Source organism: Erinaceus europaeus, chromosome 22, assembly GCF_950295315.1.
Source record: "Erinaceus europaeus chromosome 22, mEriEur2.1, whole genome shotgun sequence".
NCBI classification, from domain to species: Eukaryota; Metazoa; Chordata; class Mammalia; order Eulipotyphla; family Erinaceidae; genus Erinaceus; species Erinaceus europaeus.
The window spans coordinates 2,252,127-2,279,254 of record NC_080183.1 but is presented as its reverse complement, the minus strand read 5'-3'; the positions used below and the strand labels follow the sequence as shown (position 1 = coordinate 2,279,254).

At 52.3% G+C, this 27,128-nt stretch overlaps 1 protein-coding gene across 2 annotated transcripts in view; it reads right to left on the bottom strand.

Moving 5' to 3' along the window:
- Positions 1 to 18,904: 18,904 nt before the first annotated feature.
- VRK1 (VRK serine/threonine kinase 1) overlaps positions 18,905 to 27,128 on the bottom strand; it is a 49,728-nt gene continuing 41,504 nt past the window's right edge. Inside the window, exon 13 of one of the 2 annotated variants that reach the window (XM_060181022.1) lies at positions 18,905 to 19,362. In XM_060181022.1, coding sequence (XP_060037005.1) covers positions 19,277 to 19,362 — 86 coding nt within the window. In that variant the 3' untranslated portion in view covers positions 18,905 to 19,276. Of the gene's footprint in view, positions 19,363 to 24,093; positions 24,510 to 27,128 lie in introns of those variants that run through there. The other variant, XM_007518329.3, reaches the window with a different exon arrangement.

Below are 27,128 nucleotides of genomic sequence, written 5' to 3'. Positions count from 1 at the left end.
GGCCACCTTCCTGGGTGGGCTCAAAGGCCCCGAGGTGCAGCCCCAAAACATGTGCCCTCTTCTAAGCAGAGCCGTTCCACTGGCTGGGCAAATCGACATTTCTTAGAGCCCAGCATCTGTCATTCTTACACTCCGTGCTGCTGCCTCTCCTTCCCCCTCCTCCCTCTCGGTCTCTCTCTCTCTCTCTCTCCCTCTGCCCCCCACACCAAGTCCCCAGTTGCAGTTCCTCCCCCAGGAGTCCAGCACCCCACCCTAGGCTTCCTGCATTATACAGAGACAGAGACAGAGAGAAGAGGAAGAGGCTGTGCCCGGCCTCCCTCACTCCAGCCAGACTTTATTTCCATGCGCAGCTCAGAGCAGCTTGTCTGGCGTTCTCTCACCTTCGCTGAGATTAATTCTCACCACAGGCCTGCACTCCAGAGGGAGGTGACAAGAATTCCAGCTCAGGGGAAGCAAAGCACGACTCAGCAACTCCGGCTCCCGGCTGCCAGGGGTGAGGGACAAGGGGGGGGGGTGTCACTCCCGGACGTGCCACCCTCCCCTCTGCGTGGAATTCTGCCACAGCACACCCGGGAGTCGGGGGGAAGAAGGGGCAGGGGCATCCACTGCTGGTCAGCTTCGCTGCTGGACATGAAACTAAGCAGCCCAGTGCCAGGAGGAGGAATGTCCAGTGGGCAGCGAGGGCCCAGAGCACCCCCACCCAGCCCTCCCAGCCAAGGCTGAGTGACTTTGAGAAAGTCACTGCCCGTCTCTGTGCTGCAAAGGGGAACAAAGTTCTGGCAAGAACAAAAAGTTAGGAGAGAGACATCTCACTGCCTGAGCTCCAGGCCATTCAAGCTTTAAAGAATGGGGACCGGGACCGGGTGGTAGCACCCCTGGTTGAGCCCACACACCCCCATGCACAAGGGCCGGGGTTCAAGCTCCCCGTCCCCACCTGTAGGGTGAACAGTGAAAACAGTACTGCAGGTGTTTCTCTGTCTCTCTCCCTCTCTACTTCTCCTCTCTCTGTCTCTATGCAGAAAATAAAGATCTAAGACAGCAACAGCCAGCATCATCATCATCATATTGGGAGGCAGCTGGCCCGCTAGAGTGCACGACGTGCCATGCGTGAGGCCTTGAGCTCAATCCCAGCACTGCCTCAGCTGCTGCCGGGGGAAACAGAAAGGCACCCGGCCCTGAGGAAGAGGATGGAGCTGCCTCCAGATCAGAGCTGAGCGGCCAGGTGACCCTGTGGCCCCCACCTTGCCATCTCCCCGTACAATTGGCCGCGGCTACCTAGCAACAGCCAGGGAGGAGAGCCTTCAGCCCCCGTAAAGGAAGCAGCCGAGCTGCCCACAAGTTCCCCACAAGCTCCACCTGCCTCCTATCCCTTCTCAAATCCGCAGCTCCTGGCCAAGGGCCTGGGGAAAGCTAAATAGGAGGCCAGGTGGTGGCGCACCTGGTTGAGCACACATGTTACAGTGCACAAGGACCTGGGTTCAAGCCTCTGGCCCCCACCTGCAGGGGAGAGGCTTCACAAGTGGTGAATCAGGGCTGCAGGTGTCTCTCTGCCTAACTCCCTTTCTGTCTTCCCCTTACTCTCAGTTTCTGGCTGTCTCTATCTAATAAATATAATTTTTATAAAAATGGGTGTCCGGCAGAGGCTCACCAGGTTAAGTGCAAGGACCCGCGTAAGGATCCGGCTTCGAGTCCCCACTCCCCGCCTGTAGGGGGAATGCATCACAAGGGGTGAAGCAGGGCTGTAGGTATCTCTCGTCTGTCTCCTCCTCTCCTCTCCTCTCAATTTCTGTCTGTATCCAATAACAAAAATATTTTTTAAAAGAAAGAAAGGAAGGAAGGAAGGGAGGAAGGAAGACAGAGAAGGCAAGACCACAGGGGTGGGGGAAAGGGCAGATGTATACAGAGATACTTCTAGAAATAACAGTCAGCCGTATCTGTGACCTTGGGAGAACCACTGCAGTTGCCAGTGGAGGGAACAGGGACACAGACTCTGGTGGTGGGAAGGGGTGGAATTGTACCCCGGTCATCCTGTAATTGTGACTCACTAATAAAAATAAAAACACAGGACAGTAAGTCTGAATACCCATGTTCCTTGTTGGATCCTTGCAGCCACCAATACACATGAGCAGTACAGTGTTCCTCCTGCTACAGCCTGCTGTCATCTGTAGTCTTCCCATAATGAACAAAATAAGTAAATAAAGAATTTTTTTTTTAAATGAAGAGGCACAAAGTCATGGTGGCTTCAGCCAGGACAAAAGCAGTGGAGGGTCGAGGGGGTGGAGGTGAGAGAGAATGTGGCTTAAAACTGACAGCACTGCATCACTGTCTGAACGGGGGTGCGGGGTGGGGGGAGAGAAAGCCAGAGAAGGCATTCAGGACACCTTGACTGTTCTATTTTTTTATTATCTTTATTTATTGAATGGAGATAGCCAGAAATCAAGAGGGGAGGGGAGATAGAGACAGAGAGAGAAAGAGAGACACCTGCAGCCCTGATTCACCACTTGCAAAGCTTTCCCTCTGCAGGTGGAGACCGGAGGCTTGAACCCGGGTCCTTGAGCACTGTAACATGTGCGCTCAACCAGGTGCGCCACCACCCGGTCCTTTTTAAAATATATATATATTTATTTATTTATTCCCTTTTGTTGCCCTTGTTTTATTGTTGTAGTTATTGTTGTTGTTGATGTCGTCATTGATGGATAGGACAGAGAGAAATGGAGAGAGGAGGGGAAGACAGAGAGGGGGAGAGAAAGACAGACACCTGCAGACCTGCTTCACCACCTGTGAAGTGACTCCCCTGCAGGTGGGGAGCCAGGGGCTCGAACCGGTATCTTTACGTGGGTCCTTCCACTTTGCGCCGTGTGCTTAACCCGCTGCGCTACCGCCCGACTCCCTCTATTTTGTTTTTAAGATAAAGTACAAATATAAGCACACAAGATCCTCTGTTCTTTTTTTAAAATCTTTTTACTGAGGGAATTCATGATTTAGTCAATACAGTTGTTAGTACATGTGTGGTATTTCTCAGTTTTCTGAAAAACACTCTCCACACCCCCAGCCTAGGTCCTCCTCCACTGTCAGCACCAGGACCTGAAAGCCCTCCCCACCCCTCAGAGTCCTTTATTTTGGTGCAAGACACCAAACCCCGTCCAAGTTCTGCTCTGTGTTTCCCCTTCTGCTCTTATTTCTCAACTTCTGTCCAGTGACATAATCATAAGTGAGATAATCTCATCTTCATCCTTCTCTTTCTGGTTGATTTCACTTCACATGATTTCTTCAAGCTCCATCCAAGATGAGATGAAGGTGAATTCATCATTCTTCACAGCTGAGTTGTATTCCATTGTGTGTATAGACCACAACATACTCAGCCACTCACCTGTTGTTGGACACCTGGGCAGCTTCCAGGTTTTGGCTGTTAACAGATTGAGCTGCTGTGAACACAGGTGCACACAGATCTCTTTGGATGAATGTGTTTGGGTTACCCAGGAGAGGAACTGCAGAGTCATAGGGTAGGTCCACTTCTAGCCTTCTGAGAGACTGCTGTCCACAGAGGTTGGACCAATTTACATTCCCACCAGCAGTGCAGGAGGGTCCTTGGCCCCCGCAACCTCTCCAGTATCTGTTGTCACATACTTCCCGACGTGCGACATTCACAGGGGTGAAGGGGAGTCTCATTGTTGTCGTTATTTGCATTTCTCTGACAGTCAATGACTTGGAGCATTTTTCTGTTGGCCTTTTAGATCTCCTCTTTGGTGAATATTCTGTTCATACCCTCTTGCCATTTTAGGATGAGCTTGTTTGGGAAACAGGAGCAGCCAGTGAGACAGAAACCCTCTGTGGAGAGAAACCCACCAAGACTCTCTATTTTATTTGACTGTATTTATTTAGTTACTTATTTTGCTTCTATAGGGTTATCACTGGAGCTTGGTGCAGATACTACAAGTCCACTGCTGCTAGCAGACATATTTTACCGCATTTTATTGTATAGGACAGAGAGAAATTGAGAGAGAAGGGGGAGAGAGAGAGGGGGAGAGAATGAAAGGCATCTGCAGACTTGCTTCGCCGCTTGTGAAGCATCTTCCCTGCAGGTGGGGATCTGGGGGCTCGAACCCAGACCCAGACTCGGGTCCTTGTGCTTCACAGTATGTGTGCTTAACCAGCTGCACCACCACCCAGCCCCCAGGCCCTCTGTTCTTTCTGTAAGACTCAGCTGGCGCAATGAAGCTGACCTTGGCACTTGACAGGCCCTCCGGGGCTGCAGCCCGTGAGCAGCTGCCAGCAGGCACCCACAAGTCCCCCAGCGCACCGACAGGCTCATCAGTGGACCAAGGGTGTCTCTGTCCCCTGCCGCCCCACTAAGCACCCTCACAGAGCACCACACTACTACTCGCTGGCCTCCACCAAGCCAGGCCACAGAGACAGGACAGTTAAAACCTGAGTGGGGGGAGTCAAGCGGTAGCGCAGTGGGTTAAGCGCACGTGGTGCGAAGTGCAAGGACCAGCATAAGGACCCCGGTTCGAGCCCCCGGCTCCCCACCTGCAGGGGAGTCACTTCACAAGCAGTGAAGCAGGTCTGCAGGTGTCTGTCTTTCTCTCCCCCTCTCTGTCTTCCCCTCCTCTCTCCATTTCTCTCTGTCCTATCTAACAACAACAACAACAACAACAATAACTACAACAACAATAAAAACCAACAAGGGCAATAAAAGGGAAAATAAATAAGTATAAAAAAATTTAAAAACCTGAGTGGGGACGGCTGTGCCCTGGCCCTGAACCTGGGGAGCTCAAAGGGGTGCCGCTTCCTGTCGGCACAGTCCCCAGGATTCTCTGAACTTCTCACCTCTGCAGGTGAGAAACCTCTGCCCTGTGGCCCCCATTGAGCCTGAGCCCAGGTCTTGCCTCACGGAACAGATGGGTAGCCTGGGAGTCAGTCAACATGGGGCTCAGGAAGTGCCACCTCCCCATGGGGGAGGAGAGAATCCCAGAGAGGAGGAGGCTCGGAGAGGGTGCTGGCTGAGACTGGCCTCCAGGCTCCCAGGCAGATCCAGTGACAGTCAGGGGCCCCTCCCTGCATCTCCTGCAGAGGGAACGGGTGCTCTGTGGACAAGGACGGGGTCTCCTCAGTCACTCAGTAGCCGGACTGCTTGCCACTGAGCCGCCACCCTGGACAGACACTGTGTGTGTGTGTGGGGGGGGGACAGGTGGGAGGGAGGGGAACAGCACAGGCGTAGGAGGCAAATGCTAAGCCCTGTCCACAGGGCCCGGGGCCATGGGAGCAGCCCCAAGGGCAGCGTGGGTAGGAAGCAAGGCAGGAGTAGGGCAGGTGGCAGGGGCTGGAGGGACAGACGGACAAAGACAAGCACTGTCATTCCTCTCCTGAGCAGAGCACAGGGGAACCAAGGATGGGGGGTGGGGACAACACAAAGGAGTTTGAGGGGTCCAAGGAAGGCTGTTTGGGAGATGCTGGAAGGGACAGGAACAAAAGGGACAAATGCAGAACTACTGTGCTGTCGGTGATGGTCTCTGTGTGCACTGATTTCCCCATCAAGCAATGAACTGTGGGTCTCATGCCTGACCCAGTTCTGTTTACTGAGAGAGAGAGAGAGAGAGAAGGGAGAGGAGAGACACCACAGCACTACTCCACCATCTGGCACTGTCCTTGGTGTTCCCACGTGGGGCCAGAGCTTGAACCCAGGACCCCCAGCCCCTGCCATCGCCGTGGAAAGGCATGCTCTCTACCCCGAGCCACCTCCTGGCCACGCTTCAGTGGTCCACTTTTGCAAATGACACCATGCACATCAGTGAACAAATCCATGAAAGGCCTTTGCGATTCAGAAGAAAAGAAGCAGGGAGGGCTCCTGCCACTTCTGGTTTCCTGGGCCACTTTCCAATCAACAGGAAAAGGGCACCTCCTCCACACAGCCGGGGACCCATGCAGCTTCTGGGTGTCCCCAGGTGCTTTGGGGGACATGCTGGAGTGTCAAGAGGAACACAGAAGCAACTGCTGTCACCACATCTTCCTCCTGGAGAGAAGAAACTGGTGACAGTCACTTGCTTTTTCATTTACTGTGTACTATTCTAAGCTGTCTGTGTCACCTCTGGGGCTTGGCCACCCCGGGCAGACTTTCCCACACAGAGAGACAGAGAGAGGAGAGACACTACAGCTCCGAGCTTCTCCCAGCGCTGTGCCTAGGCTGGAGCCGAGGTCGTGTACCCAGAAAAGCCGGCATCCTCAGCTCAGCCATCTCACAGGCCTTTCTCGCCTCCTCTGAACGGTCAGACTCCGATCCGGCAGTGGGCGTGATGAGGGCCGACTCTGAGGTGAGACTCTGGGGCTAGAGGCAGCAGCTAGAGCACAGAGGCCCATGGGGGACACTCCCCACACCCCCGCCACTAACTGAAACATACTGTCCCACTAATGAGTCTTGTCTCTGGAGACTCGCCCGACCGTCTCCTGTAAAGCCCCAGCCATCCCCAGCTCAGGTCCTGTAATCGGCCTCCTCCCTGGAAAAGACCAGCCTGGCCACCAGCTGAACAGCAGCTGAGATCAGGTTCCGTCCCCAAGATGCTACCTGCCTGCCGCAAGTTGCCCGGGCCGGGCTCCGGCAGGGAAGCTAGAGCAGCCGGTACGCTCCAGGAGAACAGGTGTGTGCAGACCGAAAGGGAGCCTGCAGTAGTCCCCAGACAAGCCTCACGGCCCGGCAATCCCACCCCTAGGCATTCGCCCAAGGGACACGCAGACACTAATTCGAAGACTTTGAATTCTGTGTCATACACGCTCCTGTGTTCACAGCTGCTTTATTCAGTCGCTGAGGAGTGGGAGCGGCCTAAGTGTCCATCGGCAGATGACTGGAGAAAGGAGCTGTGAGGCAAACTCCACAGAATCGGACTCTGCCATTTAAAAAGATGGTGTCGAGTCCTCCCAGAAAACGGGTGAGCTGGAGGTGATTATGCCGAGTGAAGTCAGCGAGGAGGTGAAATGCATGAACTTGCAAAGAAGGGAGGGGAGAGGAAGAAAACAGAAGGGGAAGAGCAAGTGGAGGAGGAGGAGGTCCCAAGCTGTCTCTAGGACTGTGAGGACTCTGGGGGGGGGGGGGAGTCTCTGAGAGGTGGGAGGATGAGGACACAGAACTTTGGTGATGACAGACAGACAGACGGACGGACAGACGGACAGACAGACAGACAGATGAATGGATGGATGGAATATGGCTGATAGATGAATAAGTGCAGGATGTGATTTTTCAGTGTGACTCGAGCCCACTGCCCTGGAGTCCTACCAGTGCTCAGCTCAGCTCAGCTCAGCTCAGTGGAGCACAGACAGGAGCCTGGGCTGCAGGGCGGAGTACTCCCTGCGCTGAGTCCCACCTACTCCTGCACCAGCGCTGCTCATCAGCCAGCTGTGCTCGGATTCCCGGGGACCCTGGAAACGCTGCTCTGATGGGCACCCCAGGCCTCCAAAGTGCCTGAACTCATCTGTTTCCTTGCACCCCTTCCCCTGCACCCCAGCTCCCTACACAGCCCAGGGCCTCCGTCACGTATGAGCACTGGGCTACACTGCTCTGGGGCAAGGGGAGTTGTCACCGGACACAGGTCTCGTCCAGGTCCCCTGCTTTCTGCCCTGCCCACCCAGTCACCATGACCTGGCCCTGCCTCTCCATGAAGCCTGCCCATGGGGGCCCTGGAGGACCCCTTCCCTGCTCACAGCCGGCAGCAAGCTGGGCACTGGCTTCCACAAGAGAGCTACAACACACACTGCCTAGTATTACTGGCACGTACGAGGGTGCCCCTCCCTCCAGGACAAGGATGGGGACCATCCTCCCTTAGTGTCCTTCCTGCCCTTGAAAGGCAGGACAGCCAGGAGGAAAGCGACAAAGGGCAGCGATACCTGTCTCCCGGCTTCTCTCACCAAAAACTAGACAGCAGTTCCTGGAAGACCAAGAACCTCTCCCCATGGAGAGAGGGAAAAAAAAAAAAAAAAAAAAAAAAAAAACCACCAGCATCTCTTTAAAAGAAAAAAAAATTTCCTTGAAAGCCCAGCCTCTCCTGCATATGGTCTGTTTAACTGCATTTTATTCCGATTTCTACCACCTCGTGACGGCGCGTGCGACCGCCCCATAAACAATACTGTTTTCCAGAATAGGAAGGAGGGATGGAGTAGTTCTAATTCAAGCCATCAAGGCTCACTCTGCTTGGCATTTCTGAAACCGGAGGCCGCTGCTACACAGCTCTCAATTAATGTCGGGCCGTATGGATGTCAATCTGGCTGGAAACAGACTTAAACAAATGAAGTACAGACAAATGCGGGCTCTTTGGCCAGCCAGAGCTGAAAAAACTCCATTTTCCATCCCATTTATAATAAGAGCTAATTTGAGTGTGATTTATCTAAAGCTCAGTGCTGCCTAATTTTTACATGCAACCATCACTTAGAGTTTAAGTAATAGTCATATCCGTGGATCTCAGTGCACTTAATTGAAAATGTATGTTATTAAAACACAAGACTTAATCCTTCAGAGAAAAAAAGAAAATAAAGGCATTATCCCCAAGAATAATGGAATCCTCAGATTCCACGAACAAGAAGGGGAGAAGGAAAAGAATGAATAAAAACTTTCAAAAAAAGGACGATAAATAGCCTCTCTTTCATGCCGGGACTTTTCCCTTCTTCTCCTTCGTGCGTGTGTGTCAGCACTGGAACTGTGTCAGAGTGGGATTAGCTGCTCTCGACCTCGCTACTTCAGCTCAGATCACGGCGGCTTCTCATCCACGTGCCAACCTCGGCACCAGCGTCAAATCCATCTGCTGGGAAGTGACATGTCAAGGGTGACAGTGACAAATTGTCACTAAGTGAGGAAGAACACATGACAAGGCAGTGTCCGTAATGAGGCAGATACACGGCAGGGCACCTCGGGACGGCCAGGCTCGGGGCATAATGCTGGGAGCATGCCCGGCGCCCCAACTTCTCATTAGGACACCCAGCTTCCCCGTGGGGGCTGCCATCATGACAATAAATAAATAATAAACGGGTTTCTAAATGAACAATGTGGATAAGAACCTCTCCTGGTTTTGTGTGTGCCTGTTTTTAAAGGAATCCAAATCTTTGTGATTTTTTTTTTTTTTTGAAGGGCTTAAAATTGGAACTGTCTTTGGGACTTGAGACCATCCTGACTGGGTTCTGTTATCTCCTTCCTCCTTGACTTCAAGTCACGTCAAGGTCAACCCATCCACCTGTCCATCCTCTCCCATCCTTGCATCCCCACCTGTGTTGGTGCAAATGTCTTTCCAGTGGGCTCTAGAAAGAGACAGTGTGACGCACAGAGGAGTCCTTGTGCAGGCTGGTCACAAGAGTGCTGAGAAAGGGTGGATTTCTGTATTGGTGACCCAGTGCGAGTGACTTTGTTTTTACCCCCAAGAAAAATGCAAACTGCTAGAGAGAGTAAATGGCTAAGGGCTGTTGTCACAGAAAAAAGAAACATTAAGAACAGAAGCCCCTCATTGTTTTGTCTCACTTTGTTATCTTTAATTCCCTGTGTGGAATCTCTGTGATTGTCTGTCCCAATGAGCAAGGATGGATGGATGGACGGATGGATGGATGGATGGATGGATGGATGGATGGACGGACGGACGGAAGGATGGATGGAAGGAAGGAAGGAAGGAAGGTTGGATGGATGGAAGGAAGGAAGGAAGGAAGGAAGGAAGGAAGGAAGGATGGATGGAAGGAAGGAAGGCTGGATGGATGGATGGATGGAAGGATGGATGGATGGATGGAAGGATGGAAGGATGGAAGGATGGATGGAAGGATGGATGGATGGATGGATGGATGAATGGATGGATGGAAGGATGGAAGGATGGAAGGGTAGATGGATGGATGGATGGATGGATGGATGGATGGATGGAAGGATGGATGATGGAAGGATGGATGGATGGATGGATGGATGGATGGATGGATGGATGGAAGGATGGATGGATGGAAGGTAGGAAGGAAGGAAGGATGGATGGATGGATGGATGGACGGACGGACGGATGGGACCGTCCGTTCAAGACCCCACATCCAATCTGCATGGAGGACACTTGATGAGTAGTGAAGCAGGTCTGCAGGAGCCTCTGTCTTCTCTTCTCTGTTTCTCTCTGTCCTGTCCAATAAAATAGAAAGGGAAAAATGGAAAGAATGGCCACCAGGAGTGGAGCAGTGAATTCAGTGATAATCCTGGTGGTGAAAGAAAGAAAGGAAGGGAGGGAGGGAGGGAGGGAGGGAGAGAGAGCGAGAAAGAGAGGGAGGGAGGGAGGGAGGGAGGAAGGGGAAGGTAGCTAGGTCAGGACAGCACTGGAGAGTGGATGATGATGGTGACTGTCGCTTCTGTCAGCAATTCCTGACTCTTGGTGGGGACTGAACTGTGTGAGCACACTGTGACGTGCACTCCACCAGGTGAACCACCACCTGGCCCCCTTATGTATTTATTTTTTGGAGACAGCTAGGGGCCAGAGCACTGCTCTGCGTGTGGTGGTGCGCTAGGCTGCTGGGCTCCAGACTTGAGTCCTGTGCTCTACTGTTGAAGCCACTGTCCCTTCCCTGCCTCTCAAGGACAGATGACAGGCTGGCCATTTGCGGGAAGCTGTTACTGTTTCTCAGGGGAGAGCAGGGCAGACCTGGTGTCACAGTTCAGATCTGCCCTCGGAGGTCCCCTGGGGCACAGATGGCTCACTGATGTGACCTGGTCGGAACTGGCCAAGGCAAGGTGGAGGCTGAGAAGCTCCAGTTTTCATTCTGCCCTTGCAAGAGGCCTCCAGGAATGGTCTTTCCAGCCCCTTTGTGCTCCCAAGTCTACAGTTTCTCAGCGGGCCTGACTCAAGTCCATCCTTCCATGTTCTGTCGCACCCGGGCATTGCAGAGGCAGGGGCGACAAGCTCAGGCTCCCTCCAGTTCTGTGTCCAGGCCTTCCTGGGCACACCACTCAATGCCCCAGAGCCTCTGCCCTCCCTGCACACTGGGGACAAGACACCAACTGCTCCCCCACCAAAAAAAAAAAAAAACGTGGTGATGAGTCCCAAGGTTTCCAGAGCAGTCAGTGCTCAGTGTGACCCCACCTCCCCTCTCCTTGCCTCCCCCACCAGCTTCCTCAGCAGGTGTCTCCTGGGTGCTGGCCCTGCCAGGGTGCTGTGGCTAGGGACCCCCTTGTGCCTGAGCCCACAGACCTCCCCCTACCCCCACTAGTAGGGGGCAGCCCAAGCGTGCAAGCAAGGTGTTGGTATGCTTGTAATTCTGCTTCTAAAACCCCTTCTGTTTCATTGGTTTAATCTCCCCCAATTAACACTGTATTCTATTTACATAACTACTGTTAACTAAGCACCACCCTGCCTCCAGGGCATTGGTTTAATCCCGCTGGTTCATACTCTTTTTGCTCTGCCCCCTCTCCTTGTCACACCGATTTTCACCAGTCTCTTTTTGCTCCACCCTCTCTACGTCACATCCTGTTTCCACCCTACTTGGTGAGTATGTATACAGCTGCTTTTCTGAGTAAACATACTTGGAATTGCTTTCCAGCTCCGAGAGTTCCAGAGTGTATCTCCTGCGGTGTTGGGGCACGAGTTCCTGATCCCTCTCCCACGCAGCAGCCTAGATCGGCTCCAGTTGAGTTCTCTCCAACCCAGAGCACTCAAGAAGCACCCTCAGGCTCTCCCATCCCCGCAGCAAAGGGAGGGAAGAGGGGACCACACTGCGGTGAGGAGGTCTGGGGCGGGTCTCCTGGTTGTGGCTCACTCACTCTTTTTCTTTTCCCTTTTGTTGCCCTTGTTGTTTTACTGTTGTAGCTATTATTGTTGTTCTTGATGTTGTCATTGTTGGATAGGACAGAGAGAAATGGAGAGAGGAGGGGAAGACCGAGAGGGAGAGAGACAGACAGACACCTGCAGACCTGCTTCACCACCTGTGAAGCGACTCCCCTGCAGGTGGGGAGCCGGGGGCTCGACCCAGGGTCCTTATGCAGGTCCTTGCGCTGTGCACCACGTGCACTTAACCCGCTGCGCCACCGCCACCGCCCGACTCCCAATAAAAATGTTTTTGAAAAAGAAAATAAAAAGATCATCCAGGTGGCTGTTCTGTGGTAGCATTCTGCTGAGGCTCTTAATTCATTCCATCCATGCCAGGAAAAAAAAAAAAAAAAGACTTCTCAAAAAGGAACCCCCATCCACTTAAGACCCTCAGGACTTTCTCAAGAGCACCCAGGTCCTCGAGCATGGCAGCCTGCTCTCTCTACCAGGCGCGCCCTGGCCCACGCTCTCCTTCGCCCAGACGGACGGGAGACATCACAGCCGCTGCTTCTTCTCTCTCATGCTGCCCAGGATGGTTCCATGAGGTGCTGGGGCTCGAACCCGGGGTCTCTTGCATGGCAGGCTCTCCCGGCCCCCTGGAGTGCCTGTCCTCAGCTCCAGCTGTCACTCAGAGGGAGACAGCCCAGCCTATTCCTGTCCTGCCCCTCGGGAGCTCCTGGTTCCCTGGTTTCCGAGCACAGCGGGGTTAGCCTTCTTTCTCTCACACGTGCTGACTTACAGGGCTGCTGTGTCCCAGGGCTACACGCCTCCCCAAGACAGCACCCCTGCTCTCCAGCCAACTGCCGGCCTCTCTGACCAGGGGACGGTTCCTCCCACCTGACCCCCACCCCCAGGCTGTGGGAGGTTCTCCCTCCCCGCCCAGGCGTGCTCGCCCACTCTGCGGCCTCCTTGCCGTGCCCTCACCTCCATCAGAGGTACCTTTATCTTCCTCGCACCTGCTCCAAATCTCGATCACACAAAACCCCTCTCTTAGGGTTCAGCCCGTTTCCGTAGGAGGGATTCATAATGTGTTTGCATTATGGGATAATCACACATAATTGCTCTGCCTTGTAAATACGTGGAAAACATCTCCCAGGCTATGCAGAGGAGAAGCCCAGAGCCGCCTCCCCCAGAAGGTGCCCTGAGGAGGCGAGCCCCCATGCCAGTGTTGCCCACATCACCACCTGCACTCTGCTCGCCCCGTCGGCAGGAAGGCCTCCGCATCCTTCACGCCCAGTCGCCACCCAATGGGAAACGCCCTTTCTGTCTTTGCTGTATGTCCAGCAGTGTTTTCCATCCACACACAGAGTCTGTAACTTGTTTTACAGAGCATTTATGTTTTTTAACTGTATTTGACAGAACAAAGAGAAATTGAGAGGGAGGGAGAGAGAGGAGAGGGACACGGAGACACTTGCAGTACTGCTCCACTGTTGGGAAGCTTTCTCCCTGCAGGTGGAGACCAAAGGCTCGAACCCTGGTCCTTGTGCGTGGTAATACAGGTGCACCACCACCGCCCTCTCCCAGTGCTTTGTCTTCTTCTAACTGCCACTAGTGCTATTGTGGGGCTTGGTGCCAGCACTAGGAATCCACAGCTCCCAGTGGCCACTTTCTCCTATTTTGTTTGATAGGACAGACAGCAACTGATAGGGGAGGGGCACAGAGGATTGGGGACAAAGGCCAGGCCAGGCCGTGCAGGGTCCGGGGGTCGGGGGACACTTCGGGGCTGGAGGCATGGAGCGAGGGACCGTGCAGGGAACAGACTGCAGGCAGGAGACACCATCGCCAAAGAACACTCACCTCCCGGAACGCCACCCGCCACGGCTGAGTCGTCTCCTGACCGGGAGGGAGAGGAGGAATAGGGAGCACCACTACCCAGGGAGCCCTACGGTGGGGTGGGGCACGTCCCCCGGAGACCCGCAGTCCCCCAGCCCAGACCTGAGGGTTGCTGAGACAATGCCAGAACCCCCTCTGCCCCCGCCACGCCTGAAAAGACAAAAGCCTGAACAGGAGCGCGGAAACATCATGTGTGTGTGAACCTTTTGTGTTCATTTCATACTTAAGTAATGTGACTAATCACTGCCTTTTTTCCCTGGATTTGCATTATGAAGATTCGAAAGGTATAATTTCCAGCCATTTGGCGCCGGGAGCACACGCATAGCAGGTTATTGGAATGGATTAAGCCTTGTTGACGCCTGTCTATTTCAGGCACGTTGTGGGGCAGGACAGGTGAAGACGGAGACCGCATTTCCTCCACTGTGCTCCCGCCTCCCAAGTCTGTGTGTCTCACACACACACACACACACACACACACACACGCACGCACATGCCACCCCACTCAGCAAACGTGGGGGCTTCTCCACGACTCAGGTGATGCAACTCTTCTGTGAAAGTAACTTCATGATCAAAGAAATTGCTCGTGGAGTGTCTCTTACCTGCTAGGTGCCTAGTGTGAGGGTATCACGGTGGGCAGTGAGGCCCCAGCCCCCCGAGAGACATGGAGACATGTCGTCTTGAAGAGATCTGTCTCTGAGTGAGCACGTGGGTACCCAGGCCAGACCGGGGTCGGTGGAAGTTGAAGCCGGGCTCAGAGAATGAGCAGGAGCTCTCAGGGTGGAGAAGCCAGAGACAGTGCACTCAGGACCTCTAGCTGGTGCTTGTGACTGGAGAGGGGGGTCTCCCAGAAGCCTGGCTTCCTTGGGGTGTCCTCCCACCTGGTGTGAAATGCAAACAGGACTGGAAAATGCTTTGACTCCCCATGCTCCCCAAGACAAGGGTCCCCACCCGTAGGCTTTACACACAAAGGGAGAAGCCAAGCCACACGTCAACAGTCCCTCACGCTGTGTCCTGCCGGTGGAGCTGAGGCCGCTGGCTGAGGGGGAGGTAGGGGAGGGGAAAGTCTGGGGGCGCAGTCCCGAGGGCAGAGGCCAGGAGACACACGTGTGGGGGGAAACGTTACCCCTAGAGATGACAGCGACGGTCTGTCTCACAAAACATTCCCTCGTTACAAAGTAAGAAACACAAAGGAAAGAGCCGCGTGACAACAGGCTTCTGGAAGGTGGGCTTTAGTGCCCAGGCCCCGGCTCCCCTCCGCCTGCCTCTGGAGCTGTGCTGGTGCTGACTGGCTCTCGCCTGTGTGGCCCAGGGCCCCGAGGAGCCAAGGGCGGGACCCTAAGTCCTCGGACCCCTGCCTGTAAGACGGGGAGGCAGCTTGCGGTTCATCGTGGGGCAGACTCGGGGTCCCAGAAAGGCCGGGTAGTCCCTGCCCGCCCAGGCTGCAGAGCAGGGAGGGGACTGGTCTCCTCTGGAGAGGTCCTTGCTGATTATCGGAAGCGGGCTGGGGGCCTAGCTGTGAGGAATTTTCTAGAAGTCAGTGAGAGCGAGAGAGGCCTGGGAGGATGCCCTGTGTGCTGGCTGTGTGATGGGACCTGGGTGTCACTCGACCGCCTGCCCACCCATGAGGTCCCCCTGAGGGTGCAGGCTGGGCCCTGGGGACAGCTCACCTGGCAGGGATCCAGGTTTGAGGCCCAGCATCACCTGGGGTACCACAGCAAAGAGAGGTGAAAAAAAAAACTGGTGGGGCTGGGCGGTGGTGCACCTGGTTGAGCGCACACATTACAGTGCCCAAAGACCCAGGTTCAAGCCTCTGGTCCCCACCTGCAGGGGGAAAGCTTCACAAGTGGTGAAGTAGGACTGCAGGTGTCTCTCTGTCTCTCTCCCTCTCTCCCTCCTCCTTCCCTCTCAATTTGTCTCTATCCAGTAATAAATAAAATAAAATAAAGTAAGATTTAAAAAAAAAACTGGCCTAGGAGTCATGGAACAGTGCCTGCACTCAAGAAATAAGAAGGCAATGTTCCTGTGACTTCCTGGCCTTTAATGCCACCATCTTCCAGGTCCGGCAGGGGCTGTGCTACCCAGGCACAGGGCGGCCCCCTCCGGACTCCAAGCGTGCAGGATGGGACAAGGCTTCCGCCAGCCGCAAGGCCCTAAGACCTGACCTCCGGCCTCTACTGAGTCCCCGTCTCTCGGACTCTGTGAAACTGGCGAGGTGAGAGCTTGTGTCCTGCCATGGGCCCGTTTATTTGGGGGTTGGGCTTCTTGGCTTTGCTAACAGAGAGTGAGTTGTGGTGGCTGAGGGGACAGAGGCAGGGGAGGGGAGTGTCGTGTCGTGCTGTGTTCTCCAGGTCTTGGCGGCTGCAGACAAGTCGGCTCCCCAGCCATGGCCCTAGACCTAACTCCGCAAGAGGGGAGCATCATGCCCAGAACCACACATCTTTAACCGCAGCGATATGGGCAGCCAGGCGGGAGGACCCACAGGTGGGACTGACCTGCTCCTAGCACACGAGGCGCCCTCCCAAGGATTCACCTGCTGCCGCAGCCACTGCTCCGCCTGTCACCATACAACCCCAGCTGATGAGGCTGTGTCTGTTTCTGCTGTCTCTAGACCCTTGCTACAGTGAAGCTTCTCCCTGTATTCCTCCTCACTGCTGGCAAAGCAAGCAGAGAAGAGGTGTGTTGGAGCTTCCTCTGGTGTCATGGCACTCCCATGTGGTGCCAGGGCTAACACCTGGGCACATGGCAGGTCGCATACCCTGCCTGGTGAGAGGCCATCTAAGTCCTGGCAAGACTCTGAAGAATTTGCGACCCAGGGGCTGGAGAGAGATCACAGTGACAGTGGTGACACCAAAGATTTTCCTGCCTGAGGTGTCAAGGACTCAGGTTCAATCCCCAGCACCATCACAAGCCTGAGCTAAACAGGACTGGGGGGGGGGGGGGGGGCGCACACGTGCGAGCCAGTGTCCAAAGCCAGTTTTGTTTCCATCAGAGGCCAGTTAGCTGTATGCACCTTCTGAGCAGATTACTCTGACCACACAGGACCCAGCACTGGGCAAAAGGCCTCTCACAGCTTCCCATCAGCCTCGGGCAGGGGGCAGGGAGCAGCGAGGGCTCCAGCCCTCTGGTCTTGGGTTCAAGCAGGGAAGAGCCTTCCCCTTGCCCAGACACCAGCCCACGGTCCTCTGAGCCCCGGCTAAAGGATGGGAAGCAGAAGCGCAGGGGGAAGAAAGGCGGCTTGGTGGCCTGACTGCAGCTGAGAGTCTGGTGAGACAGAGGCCAAGCAGGAGGGGAGGGAGGGAGAGCTCGGGCCCACCTGCGCTGGAAAGCCCTGGGAAGGGGGGTGAAAGCCGTCTGGAGATGTGCCTTCTTCTTTCTTTGTATCAGTGCACTTCTAACGCAGAGAGATGAGCTGCAAAACAGGACACCCGGCAGGCCGGAGGCACCATTTCCCGCCAGGCCATTTCCGGGGTTTGAATGATCCACGATGAAACCCCAGCTGAGCGTACCCCTAGCCTGCCTGATTTCTCCCGGAACTGAGAGAGTCCTGTGGCAAGGCGGGGGGTGGGGGGGGGGCAGACCTCACTGTCCCACTCTGGAGTGAGGACACTCGACCTCCGGTGGAGACAGGAGGGGTCTGTGCGTGTGTGTGTTTGGGGGGGGGGGGAGTCTCCTGCCTCTGCACGTGACTACAATAGGGCCTGTCAATTAGGCCACCAGAGCTGGGAGCCTGGGTGCTGGCTCCTCTACAAGATTTTTTTTTTTTTAATGTCTGGCAGAATACTTTACAAACGAAGCCCAGCAAGACTACAGTCCTACCAGAAGGTGCCTCAGATGGTTTTGCTAATAATTCTGATCAGCTGAAATGGAGAAAAACATCATTTCAATTATTCACTTTTCAAAACCGTCAATGTGAAGTCAGAATATTAAATACTCTTTCTTCTCCCTTCCATCACCTCCAGCCAAACAGCAACACCCCCTCCACTCACACTCAGTTACACACACACTCAGTCACATACACTCAGACTCAGTCACACACACTCACAGTTACACACACACACACACACTCAGTTACACACACACATAAATTTAGTCACTGTCACACACACCACACACTGTCACACATGCACACCCTGTCACTAACACACACACTGACACTCACACGCAGTGTACTGTGGGCAGCGACCAATTCGAGTGGACAACTGTCCTGCATATTCTGCCAACGTGCCTGATGCCACCGGGAGGCTGAAGCCGCTTACGGGGAGCGGGGAGCCGACTCCGTTCAGAAGAGCAAGTTCCTTACAGAACTGGGGGGCCGGGGGTGCTGGCATCGCTCCTGCAGGAGAGATGAAGTGCGAACCGCCACCGACTGGCTTTCTGCTTAATAGCCTTTTAACCAACTTTGTTAATGGACTGAATGCCATTTAGATATGGAACTTGGCGGCAACACCGCTTCAATTGGCTATTAAAATTTAAGAGCCAACTAAGATAGCTAATTACAAAAAAAGGGGGGAAAAGAAAGCATGAGAGCTGCAGGGGTAATGCTAAGCAGAATCAGCAACAGCAAATGACAGTCTGTCTAGTCTGATGCCCACAGGGGAAGGAACTCTAACCGAGAAGTCAAGCAGACCGTGAGCGGGAGACCCGGCTGTGTTGCTGGTACTGCCACACACAAAGCCGGCAGCTCGCTGGGCTGAACACGGAGGCAGGTCTGCCAAAGGCCAGCCGCAGAGCTGACCCGCCTTCAGGTTCCGGCTACAGCCAGCTGCGGGAGGCTTCCTTTCGATTCACATTACGATGGCGTGGGCTTCGGGAGGACACGGGAGGACGGTCAGCCTCCCCCAAGAGGCACCACTGCTAAGGCCTCTGGCGGCCCAGAATTCCATCCTCCCTCCGGACATTTAGGCCTTTTGCTTTTTAATTGGAGCCTTGCTCAGCTCTGGTTAGTGGTGGTGCTGGGGACTGAACCTGGGATATTTGGTGCCTCAGGCGTCAAAGTCTTTTTGCTGAGCCATTCTGATTATCTCCCTGGCCCCAGATATTTAGACAGATAGATAGATAGACAGACAGAGAGGAGGGAGGGAGGGAGGGAGGAAGAAAGAAAGGAAGGAAGGAAGAAAAGGAAGGGGAAAAAGAAGAGTCCCAGTGAGTGTAGTAATTATTATCTCAGAGCCCAGGACTTTGGCTCTGCAGGCCTGAGATTCCAGAAGTCCCAGCGTGTGCCAGAGTTGAGTAGGGCTCTGGTCTCTGTGCTTCATAAAAATAAGTTTAAAAAAAACAAACGCAGTAAATACATGACTATTAGAAGGTGGAGGCAAGGGGGGAGGCTTTGCTCATCACGGCCCTCTCGCCACAGCCTGGACCGAGGTGTGTGTGTGTGGGGGCCGCTGGCCCTGCCCGGCGGTGGCAGTGGCGGTTCATCTGGCGTGGTGGCCACTTTGAATCCGAGTCTTTAACATTCCCTCCTCAAGGGCCCCCTGCGGCGCCCAGAAATGTCAGTCCAGTTTCTTCACGGCTGTGCGCACAGATTAGAAACAGCGGGGGGGGGGGTCTGACTACAATACCGGGAGGACACTTGTCGGCCCGTGGCCCCGCTCAAGTGATTCTTGGAATGCAGGACCCTGCTGTTTTCTAATATTTACACACAACTGGAGTCATCGGGAGCAGTAAATGCAGTCGAAAGGCGGTTTGCTTCTTTTGTTAGCGACTTTGCATTCAAATCTGGGTACCGACAAAAACACTGGAGGGGGAGAAGAAAGCCCGGCGTTTAGTTTACGATTTCCGAGCCCCCCCCCCCCCCCATATTGCTGCTGTTGATGGAGACCAAGCAGGTATCTGCTCTCAGGACTGCTCCCTTCGCTCGACGTCCCTTCCCCACACTCCTGTGGGCCCCACCTGCCTGGCTGCTGGGTGTAGCGGGGAGGGAGCTCTGGTTCCCGGGCCACCTCCGCAGGTCTTATCAGCGGCTTCTTCTGGGAGCCCCAGTGCCCGGGGTACAGAGAGACTCCTCCCTCTAGAGGAAGCCCGGTCGGGAACTTTAACCCGGGAGGGGGCGGGAGATCACAGCTGCGGCTGTGCAGGCATCTGAAGAAACGTCTGGAAGATCCTTAAGCTCTAAGCTGTGAGGTGACTGGCACACCCTTGTCACAGTTTGACATGTCTGCCAAGGACTCTGGGGCTAGATGCTTGAAAGTGTGTGTGGTGGGGGGTTCCCCAGACGACGGGTCTGAGCAGGCTTGGGGCTGAAGGTCAGGGAATCAGGGCGCCTGCAACAGTAGCCCAGTTGAGCAGGGTGTGAGTTGATGCCTGAGCGTGGAGACAGGAAAGCAGAGCCTTTTCCTCTGGCGCTGCACATTGTGACTTCAGGACGGCTGGCAAAGGCACGTCTCCACCAGAACCAACGTGGGTGTGCCCAGGAGCGGCCTTCCCTGTGACGCTGCCCTAAAAGGCGTCTGGGCCCAGTGCACTCTTCAGACATGGCTCTGCCTTGTGAATCCTGACCTGCTGGTCCCTTCCGAGCAACGTCTGAATGAGGGGTTGGGGGAGGGTCCTCCCACACACAAATCTGCACTGAGGCTTCCCTGTCAAGGTCAGAGCAACACTGCAGACCAGCTGCTCCTCACTGGGGATCACCGTTCACCAGAAGCAGAGACACCAACTCCAGGAAAATGAGAAGATTCCACAGGGTCCCACCTTTCCCCCCTGGAGCCCCCCCCACACACCCCCACACTACTCTGGACAAAGGCCCACCAGTTCCACTTGTGGTTCTGGAAGCTCCAACTTCTGGGATGTGCTGGGCTGGGCTGGACTGAGTCAGAGTGAGGAAAACTCTCTTGAGCATTCGCACTGGGTCACAAGTCGAACGGAGTCTGCCCGACACACACAGACGTCTGACAGGCAGCTTCGTCACAAGTCCGAAGAACAGACATCCTGGAGCACTCTGCGTGCGGGCCACCAAGGAAACTCTGCGATGACCGGGAGCAGCTAGTGAAGGTGTCCATCCGCACATGGCAGCCTGAGCCCATGCGAGAGGCCTTACTCACCTGAGAGCCCCGTCCTCAGCCCATCTTCTGCTCTTTCTGCTGCTAGAACTTAACACAGAAGGAGGGGTACAGAATGGCCCGTAGAACTTAAAGGAAAACTTCAAAAAGCCACAAAGCTTTCCAGACAGTTGTTATGTCTGGGGAAAATACAAGGGCTGAGACGGGACCAGAGAAATAAGGTGGCCGAAGCCAGGGGCTTGGGTTGTGAGACTTTAAGTGATTTTCCCCCCTTCACTTTGATTCCTGTTAATGGGGCTGGGGGATAAACTGTAAATTGGAATTAGTAAGTGAAACGGCGCTGGCTGCATCAGTGCGGTGCTGGCAGATCCATGGAATGCAGCAGACCACGCACACGCCCGAAGGCCTTCAGGGCAGAGGATTCGCCACACACAAGCTCTACAGCACCGCCCAGCTACTTGGGGGGAAGCCTCGTCAGGACCACACCAAGCAGACTCCAGAAAAAAGATCCGAAAGCATTAGCACAGAGGCCTAGAAAAAGTCATGGTAAACATTTCCAGCCTTAGAAGGGGCAGAGTCGCACAAATTACAATGGAGATCAAAAGAGTCAAGTCATAAAAAGCGCGCGTGTGTGCACACGCATGTAAGAGACCAGAAATAGTCAGTGACGGGCAAACACGAGAAGGGTTTGGGTTATTACTAAACAGTCCCGACGAACACACCAGAGAGAATAGAGGTGGTTTATAAAGACGTTGGCTCAGGTGTTTGCTAATGGTCAAAACTTTTTGACTTATAAAATCATAAAAACTGGTGCTATTCCAGGACGGTAAGCCAAGAGGTGGTCTACTGGAGAGCGTGTGAATAGAGGGGTTTCTGCAAAGCAAAATCTGATATGCAATTGGATCATACTCATCCATGAACCTCCATTTTCTTTTCTTTTCTTTTCTTTTCTTTTCTTTTCTTTTCTTTTCTTTTCTTTTCTTTTCTTTGGAGCGTGGGCCATCCCTGGGACTTCACACCTCAGGACTAACTTGTTCCGGGACGCACAGGGCTGGTTTGTCCTCAGACACTTCCCTGAATGTTAGGAATTTCTCAGGCAGGGGAGACCTGCAGCGTAATGGTTATGCAAAGAGACTCATGCCTGAGGCTCCAAAGTCCCAAGTTCAACCCTCTGCACCATCAGCCAGAGCCGAGCAGGGCTCTGGTAAAGAAAAAGGGAGCTAAATCTCTCGCAGTATCAATACACCTTGGTAGGCGGAAGGGTATGGCGGACTGAAAACAGATCAAACAAACAAGCACACCGTCCACCTGCTGGCTCTGATAGTCTCTCGGCTAATCGCTGCCATGAGAACTGGCTCTCGTCTACATGTTTTATTTAGGAATTCAGAGGAAGGTCCGGGCTTTCTTGCTCTGGCCATGTTAGCACTTCACCTGCCTGGGAACTGTGTGATTTCAGGGCAGAGCGGGTTACCAAAGGTTGACCAGCTGCTCTCGTGTGGGGGACACGAGCCTGGTGCCAGTGGTGGCCATCTGGAGTCCCCAGCACCTTCACCTGCTCTTGGCAAGAGGCTGGAAACTGGCCGAGAGGGCGTGAGGACATGTGTCCAGATGTGGGAGTGGAATAGAGGACCAGTCCACACAAGGCAGAGATCGGAGGGAGGGAAATGAAAGCAAACTAGAAATCAGGCATCAAGAATGAAAGAGGCCAGGGAAACAGTGAGTGTCACTCTGAACGACAAGAAGGCTGTGCATGTGTGTGTGTGCGTGCGTGCGTGCGTGCGTGTGTGTGTGTGTGCGCGCACGCATGTGTGTGCAAGGGAACGAGGACGGGGTCAGACTGGTTCTCTGGCTGCAGGTCCACACATCTGCGAGGAAATATTTGTTCTCTTAATCTGAACCAACAGGTTTTGTATTTGGGGGGGAGAAAAGGCGAGGATGTATACACAAGAAAATACCACACACACATTGTCCTGTCTGAGGTGCCACTGTGTTTGAGACAGAACGGAGAGCCGGGTTAGGTGTTGCACCTGAACACGGGACCATCACACTTTGGAGAACAAACACCCGGCACTCGACAGAAAGCGGGGCACACGTGCCCCAAATGGAGCTCTCTGGTTTGCAGAGACGCTTGGTCGCCGCAACTGCAGAAGAAGGAGCTTCAGTCAGCGGAAAGGCTGCAGAGCTGGCGTGTGCTTTTCCACATCCGATCAACATGCTGAGAACTGCTTCCCACGGCAACTCAAAGGCCACACCAGAGTCCGACACTCATGGCCTTTGGCTTGGTCCAGAGCTCCCCAAATCGCATAGGCCCGGCAACTCCCAGCAGGTCTGCATCCCACCTGGACTACCACCTACTTACTGTTTTCTTCAAATCAATTTGCTTTTGAAATTCTGAACTGCCTCTACTGGGGGGTGGCTCAGTGGTTACAGCAGTGGAATTACAATGACAATCACAGGGGCCCCTGGGGCTGGTCCCTGGTGTAGCACGTGCCAGAGTGATAGTGTTTCCCTTTCCATCACTAATAAATCAATATTTTTTAGAAGAGCTCCCTGATCACTTAAAATAAATTTTTAAAAATGAATAAAAATCTGAAATAGCCACTTTAGGCTTGTTCTAATACTGCTTACGTATTTAAAGACTTTTAAAAAACAAATGCTTACACATTGGAACTAAAGTGCCTCTATGCCAAAAACGCAGTCCACGCTCCCAGCGAAGGCACACCATCCTTTGGAAAAGTTGCTCCCAATTTCTCTAGCAAGTAATAAAATAACTCTTGAAGTTTATTTGTAATTTATATTTTACTATTATTGACTTTGTTATCAATTTACTATTTTATTATTTTATATCCAAGCTTATACTCCCAAGAAACTAAAAAGTCCACATCTCTTGAAATCATATACCTTTTTTTTTTAATCTATGCTTCTCTATTAATAAGAGAGAGGAGAGGAGGGAGGAAGAGGAGGAGGAGAGGAAGGGGAACTAGACCATCACCCTGGCACTTGTAGTGCCAGGGATCAAACTCAGAACTTCATGCCTGAGGTCCAATGCTCACCCACTGTGTCAACCCCCGGGCAGCAAAGGGTCAAGATCTAAGGTTTCTAATCACTAAACTACTTGGCTTACTGTCCAGATATTTTATGCTAGAGAGAGAGAGAGAGAGACAGAGAGAGAGAAGGAAAGAAGGTAATTAGTTGTAAGAAAATCTCATGAGTGGAAAATCAGCTATATCTACACATCTGGCTTCCAGATCTCAAAGACAACCAGTCTTGTCAAATCTCTGATCTGCTACCACTGGCGATTGTCACATCTTCTTATCGTGGAGATTGTACTTACAGAATTCTTATGCCGTCCAACTTCAACTCTGTCTCTCATAGATAGACCCAGATTCCTTTTCCTTCTTGGTACATCCTTTCATACATACAGCAGGTGTTTAATGAATGTTTATGCAACAAAATCAATACAAACCAAATTTTCTGTCTGCAACAAATTGCATATTGGTATCAACGCAAAAAGAGATCTTTAATTGAAGTTTCTGGTCAAGCAGTTCTACACACTCTGGGCAACAAGCAGCAAAGTGAGAAGTGCACAGCACAGTCCTTTCCTCAGACGAACTCCAGAACCTCAGACACAGCTTGTGCGAGCTCAGAGTGACTTAGAGATTTGGGGACTTTATAAAGCATCCTTTAATGTACTGTACAAAGAATTAATCGCAATAAAAAGGTTTGTTCTTCCAAGATACTGAAACTTCCTTCATTGTTACCCACGCGTGACCACATCTTGTGAAAACAGAACACACGAAAGAAAAAAGGACAGATCAAACAAAAAACAAGCAAAATGGTTCACGGCATTTGGTTTACTTCTGGATTCTCTTCCTGGTTTTTGAACCTTGAAGAGAAAACAAAGAAATTAAAATCATTAAATTACAAAAGCACAAGAAAAATGGAAACATAGCCGTTTCCACATCTATCTACTGACTACTGATATTTACAAATGCAGCAGATAGATGCTCTGCGGTGACGAGACTGACTCACACAAAGGTCTAACGCCGTAATACCCTGCAAATCCTAGGAAACTGTCCATGTTTCATGATGTCACAAAACAGCTGACAAAGTCTTTAGAACTAGCAGAACGAGGACACTGGCAAACACATAGCTAATTTTCTGTGGAACTGAATTATTTGCCAAAATGTTTCCACTACACGACTACTTCAAGTTAACCTCTCCTGTCAAATATACCAGCAAGACAAACGTTCATTTTGAGGGAGGGAAGGGAAGCAGTGAGGGGGATAAAGCAATGAATTTCATTCCAAATGTATCACTCCTTTAAAAAAAAAATCTGTTTATTAGATAGAAAAACCCAGAAATTGAGAGGGAAGGGGGTGATAGAGAGGGAGAGAGACAGAGAGATGCCTGCAGCCCTGCTTCACCACTTGTAAGGTTTTCTCCTTGCAGGTGGGGACCAGGAGCTCGAACCTGGGTCCTTGCGCATTGTAACATGTGTGCTCAACCAGGTGTGCTACCACCCGGGCCCCCAAATGTGCGAGTCTTTAAAGGTAGTTACTGACACTTCCCTGTAGCAGAGTCCTGCTATTCTAATTCTAGAATGCAGTCTTTCCACGGGGCAGTGCCTGAGCTGAGGAGCCTTCTAGAAAGTGTTGCATCTTATAGCACTCCAAGTGCCCATGGCCATTTCTCTCCAGCTATTCCTGGGCTAGAATACGCCAGGGACTCTTACCTGGAGACACGGGGGCTCTACCCCATCAGAGACCATTCCCAGCTCCTCTCTCCACGCAGTGGGGCACAGAAGGAAACACCGAGGCCTGGCGACCACCGCCCAGCACCTTCCCCAGGCCTCGGGCTTCCCTCCCCCAGGTCAGAGTAACAGTGCCAAGCAAGACCCATGACAGTCAATGCAAGCGCTCCACAAAACAGAGATCGATGCTTCTTTTCTGAAACCGACAAAGCGAGCTCTGAATGGAGGACAAAGTATCTACCCCGCCTGTGTAATAATAAGCAGCCTGAGTGTAGGCTGTCTCAGTAACTTCACTGGAAGACCCACTTCCAAATCAGTGGCTTTGTTCGACCCAGGCTCCAGCTACAGTGCAGCTGTTGTAGGTTGAAGGGAGTGGCCTCTCCTGGCCAGCTTAGACTTGGACAGCAACGTGTCCTTCCTTTTGCTTGTGGGCTACAGCCTTCTGAAACATCTCTCCGTCAATTTTCATCTTTTTTTTTCAGGAATTTTGGAATGACCACAAAGCTGTGATAGTAGTCGCCACGTAACAGCCCACCTCCCACCTCCCACCTTCTGTCAGCACAGAAGACACTGGACAGTGGCGACAGCTACGTCCCGGCCTGACTTGGCACTGTACTCCGGGAAGAACCATTGCTTCTTTTCTCTTTCAAAGTAGATTTGAAATTTGAAAATGGAAATGCTATAACTGCCTGGAATTCATTACACAATAGCATTACACACGTTAAGAGATTCTTCTGCATGTATCAATTCAACATTTTCCCCTTAAAAAAAAAAAAAAAGCAACTGCTTACTGTAGAAAAAGATTTCTTTTTTCATCTCTTGAAAAACAAGTTCGTTTCCATAGCAGAATACTATTGGCAAAAAGCCCAACTGTGACAAATGTGTACAATTAATATTTGAAAAGCAAAGTATCTAACTATGGGATATTCTTCTGATCTTAGAATGCACCAGGGGAAAAAAAAAATGCCATGAGAAATTTCTTTTAGGGTGCCTTCAAAAACCTCTCTCTTCTGACAAGACCACTAGTCCTCAGGAGGTAAATAGAAACCACACTTTCCTCACAGAATCATCAAGAATGGTCCAAAATTCAAGTGCCTCAAAGCAGGGAGTTGACGACTGTCCATCTTGCGAGTAACGGGGGCAAAGTCTACCAGCCGTAAATATCATGACCACATCAACGAGGTTTTGTACAGTTCGGAAATACTGGCGTGGATTTAAAATGCCAGAATATGCTTTTTTTTTTTTTTCTTTTAAGGCTTATCATTTTGTGGGGGGAAAAATTACTTGCGGCAAATAACCAAATTTTCTCAATTGGTAAAAATTATGCCTTGCATAAAAATAAAAGGATTAGAGGCCTCTGTTCTTCTCGAAAACCACCCGTCACCCCCTCTCTTTCTTTGAGAAAACCAACACAATACACATTTTGAAAGCTTTCAGAATGTGTTCTTACACAATAGACCCCCAGCTAGTCAAAATGAGTTTAGGTGTATCAAGAAAATTATACATGTTTTAAAAATGGTCTAAATAGATATTAAAGGAAAGCTGCTCCCATTTTGCTAGGCACAGCATTCTAAAAGATCACACAGTGAGAAAAATCTCTTAGCTTATTGTAAACCATAAATTGTGTTTGAAAATAAAATTGTTAATGAAGAAACTGACATTTCTAAAGCCGCCGTTAGAGGTAACCATTCTTGAAACATGCTTATGACACGAAATCTTAAAGCTCTAAAACACAGAATTCACTGAATTGTA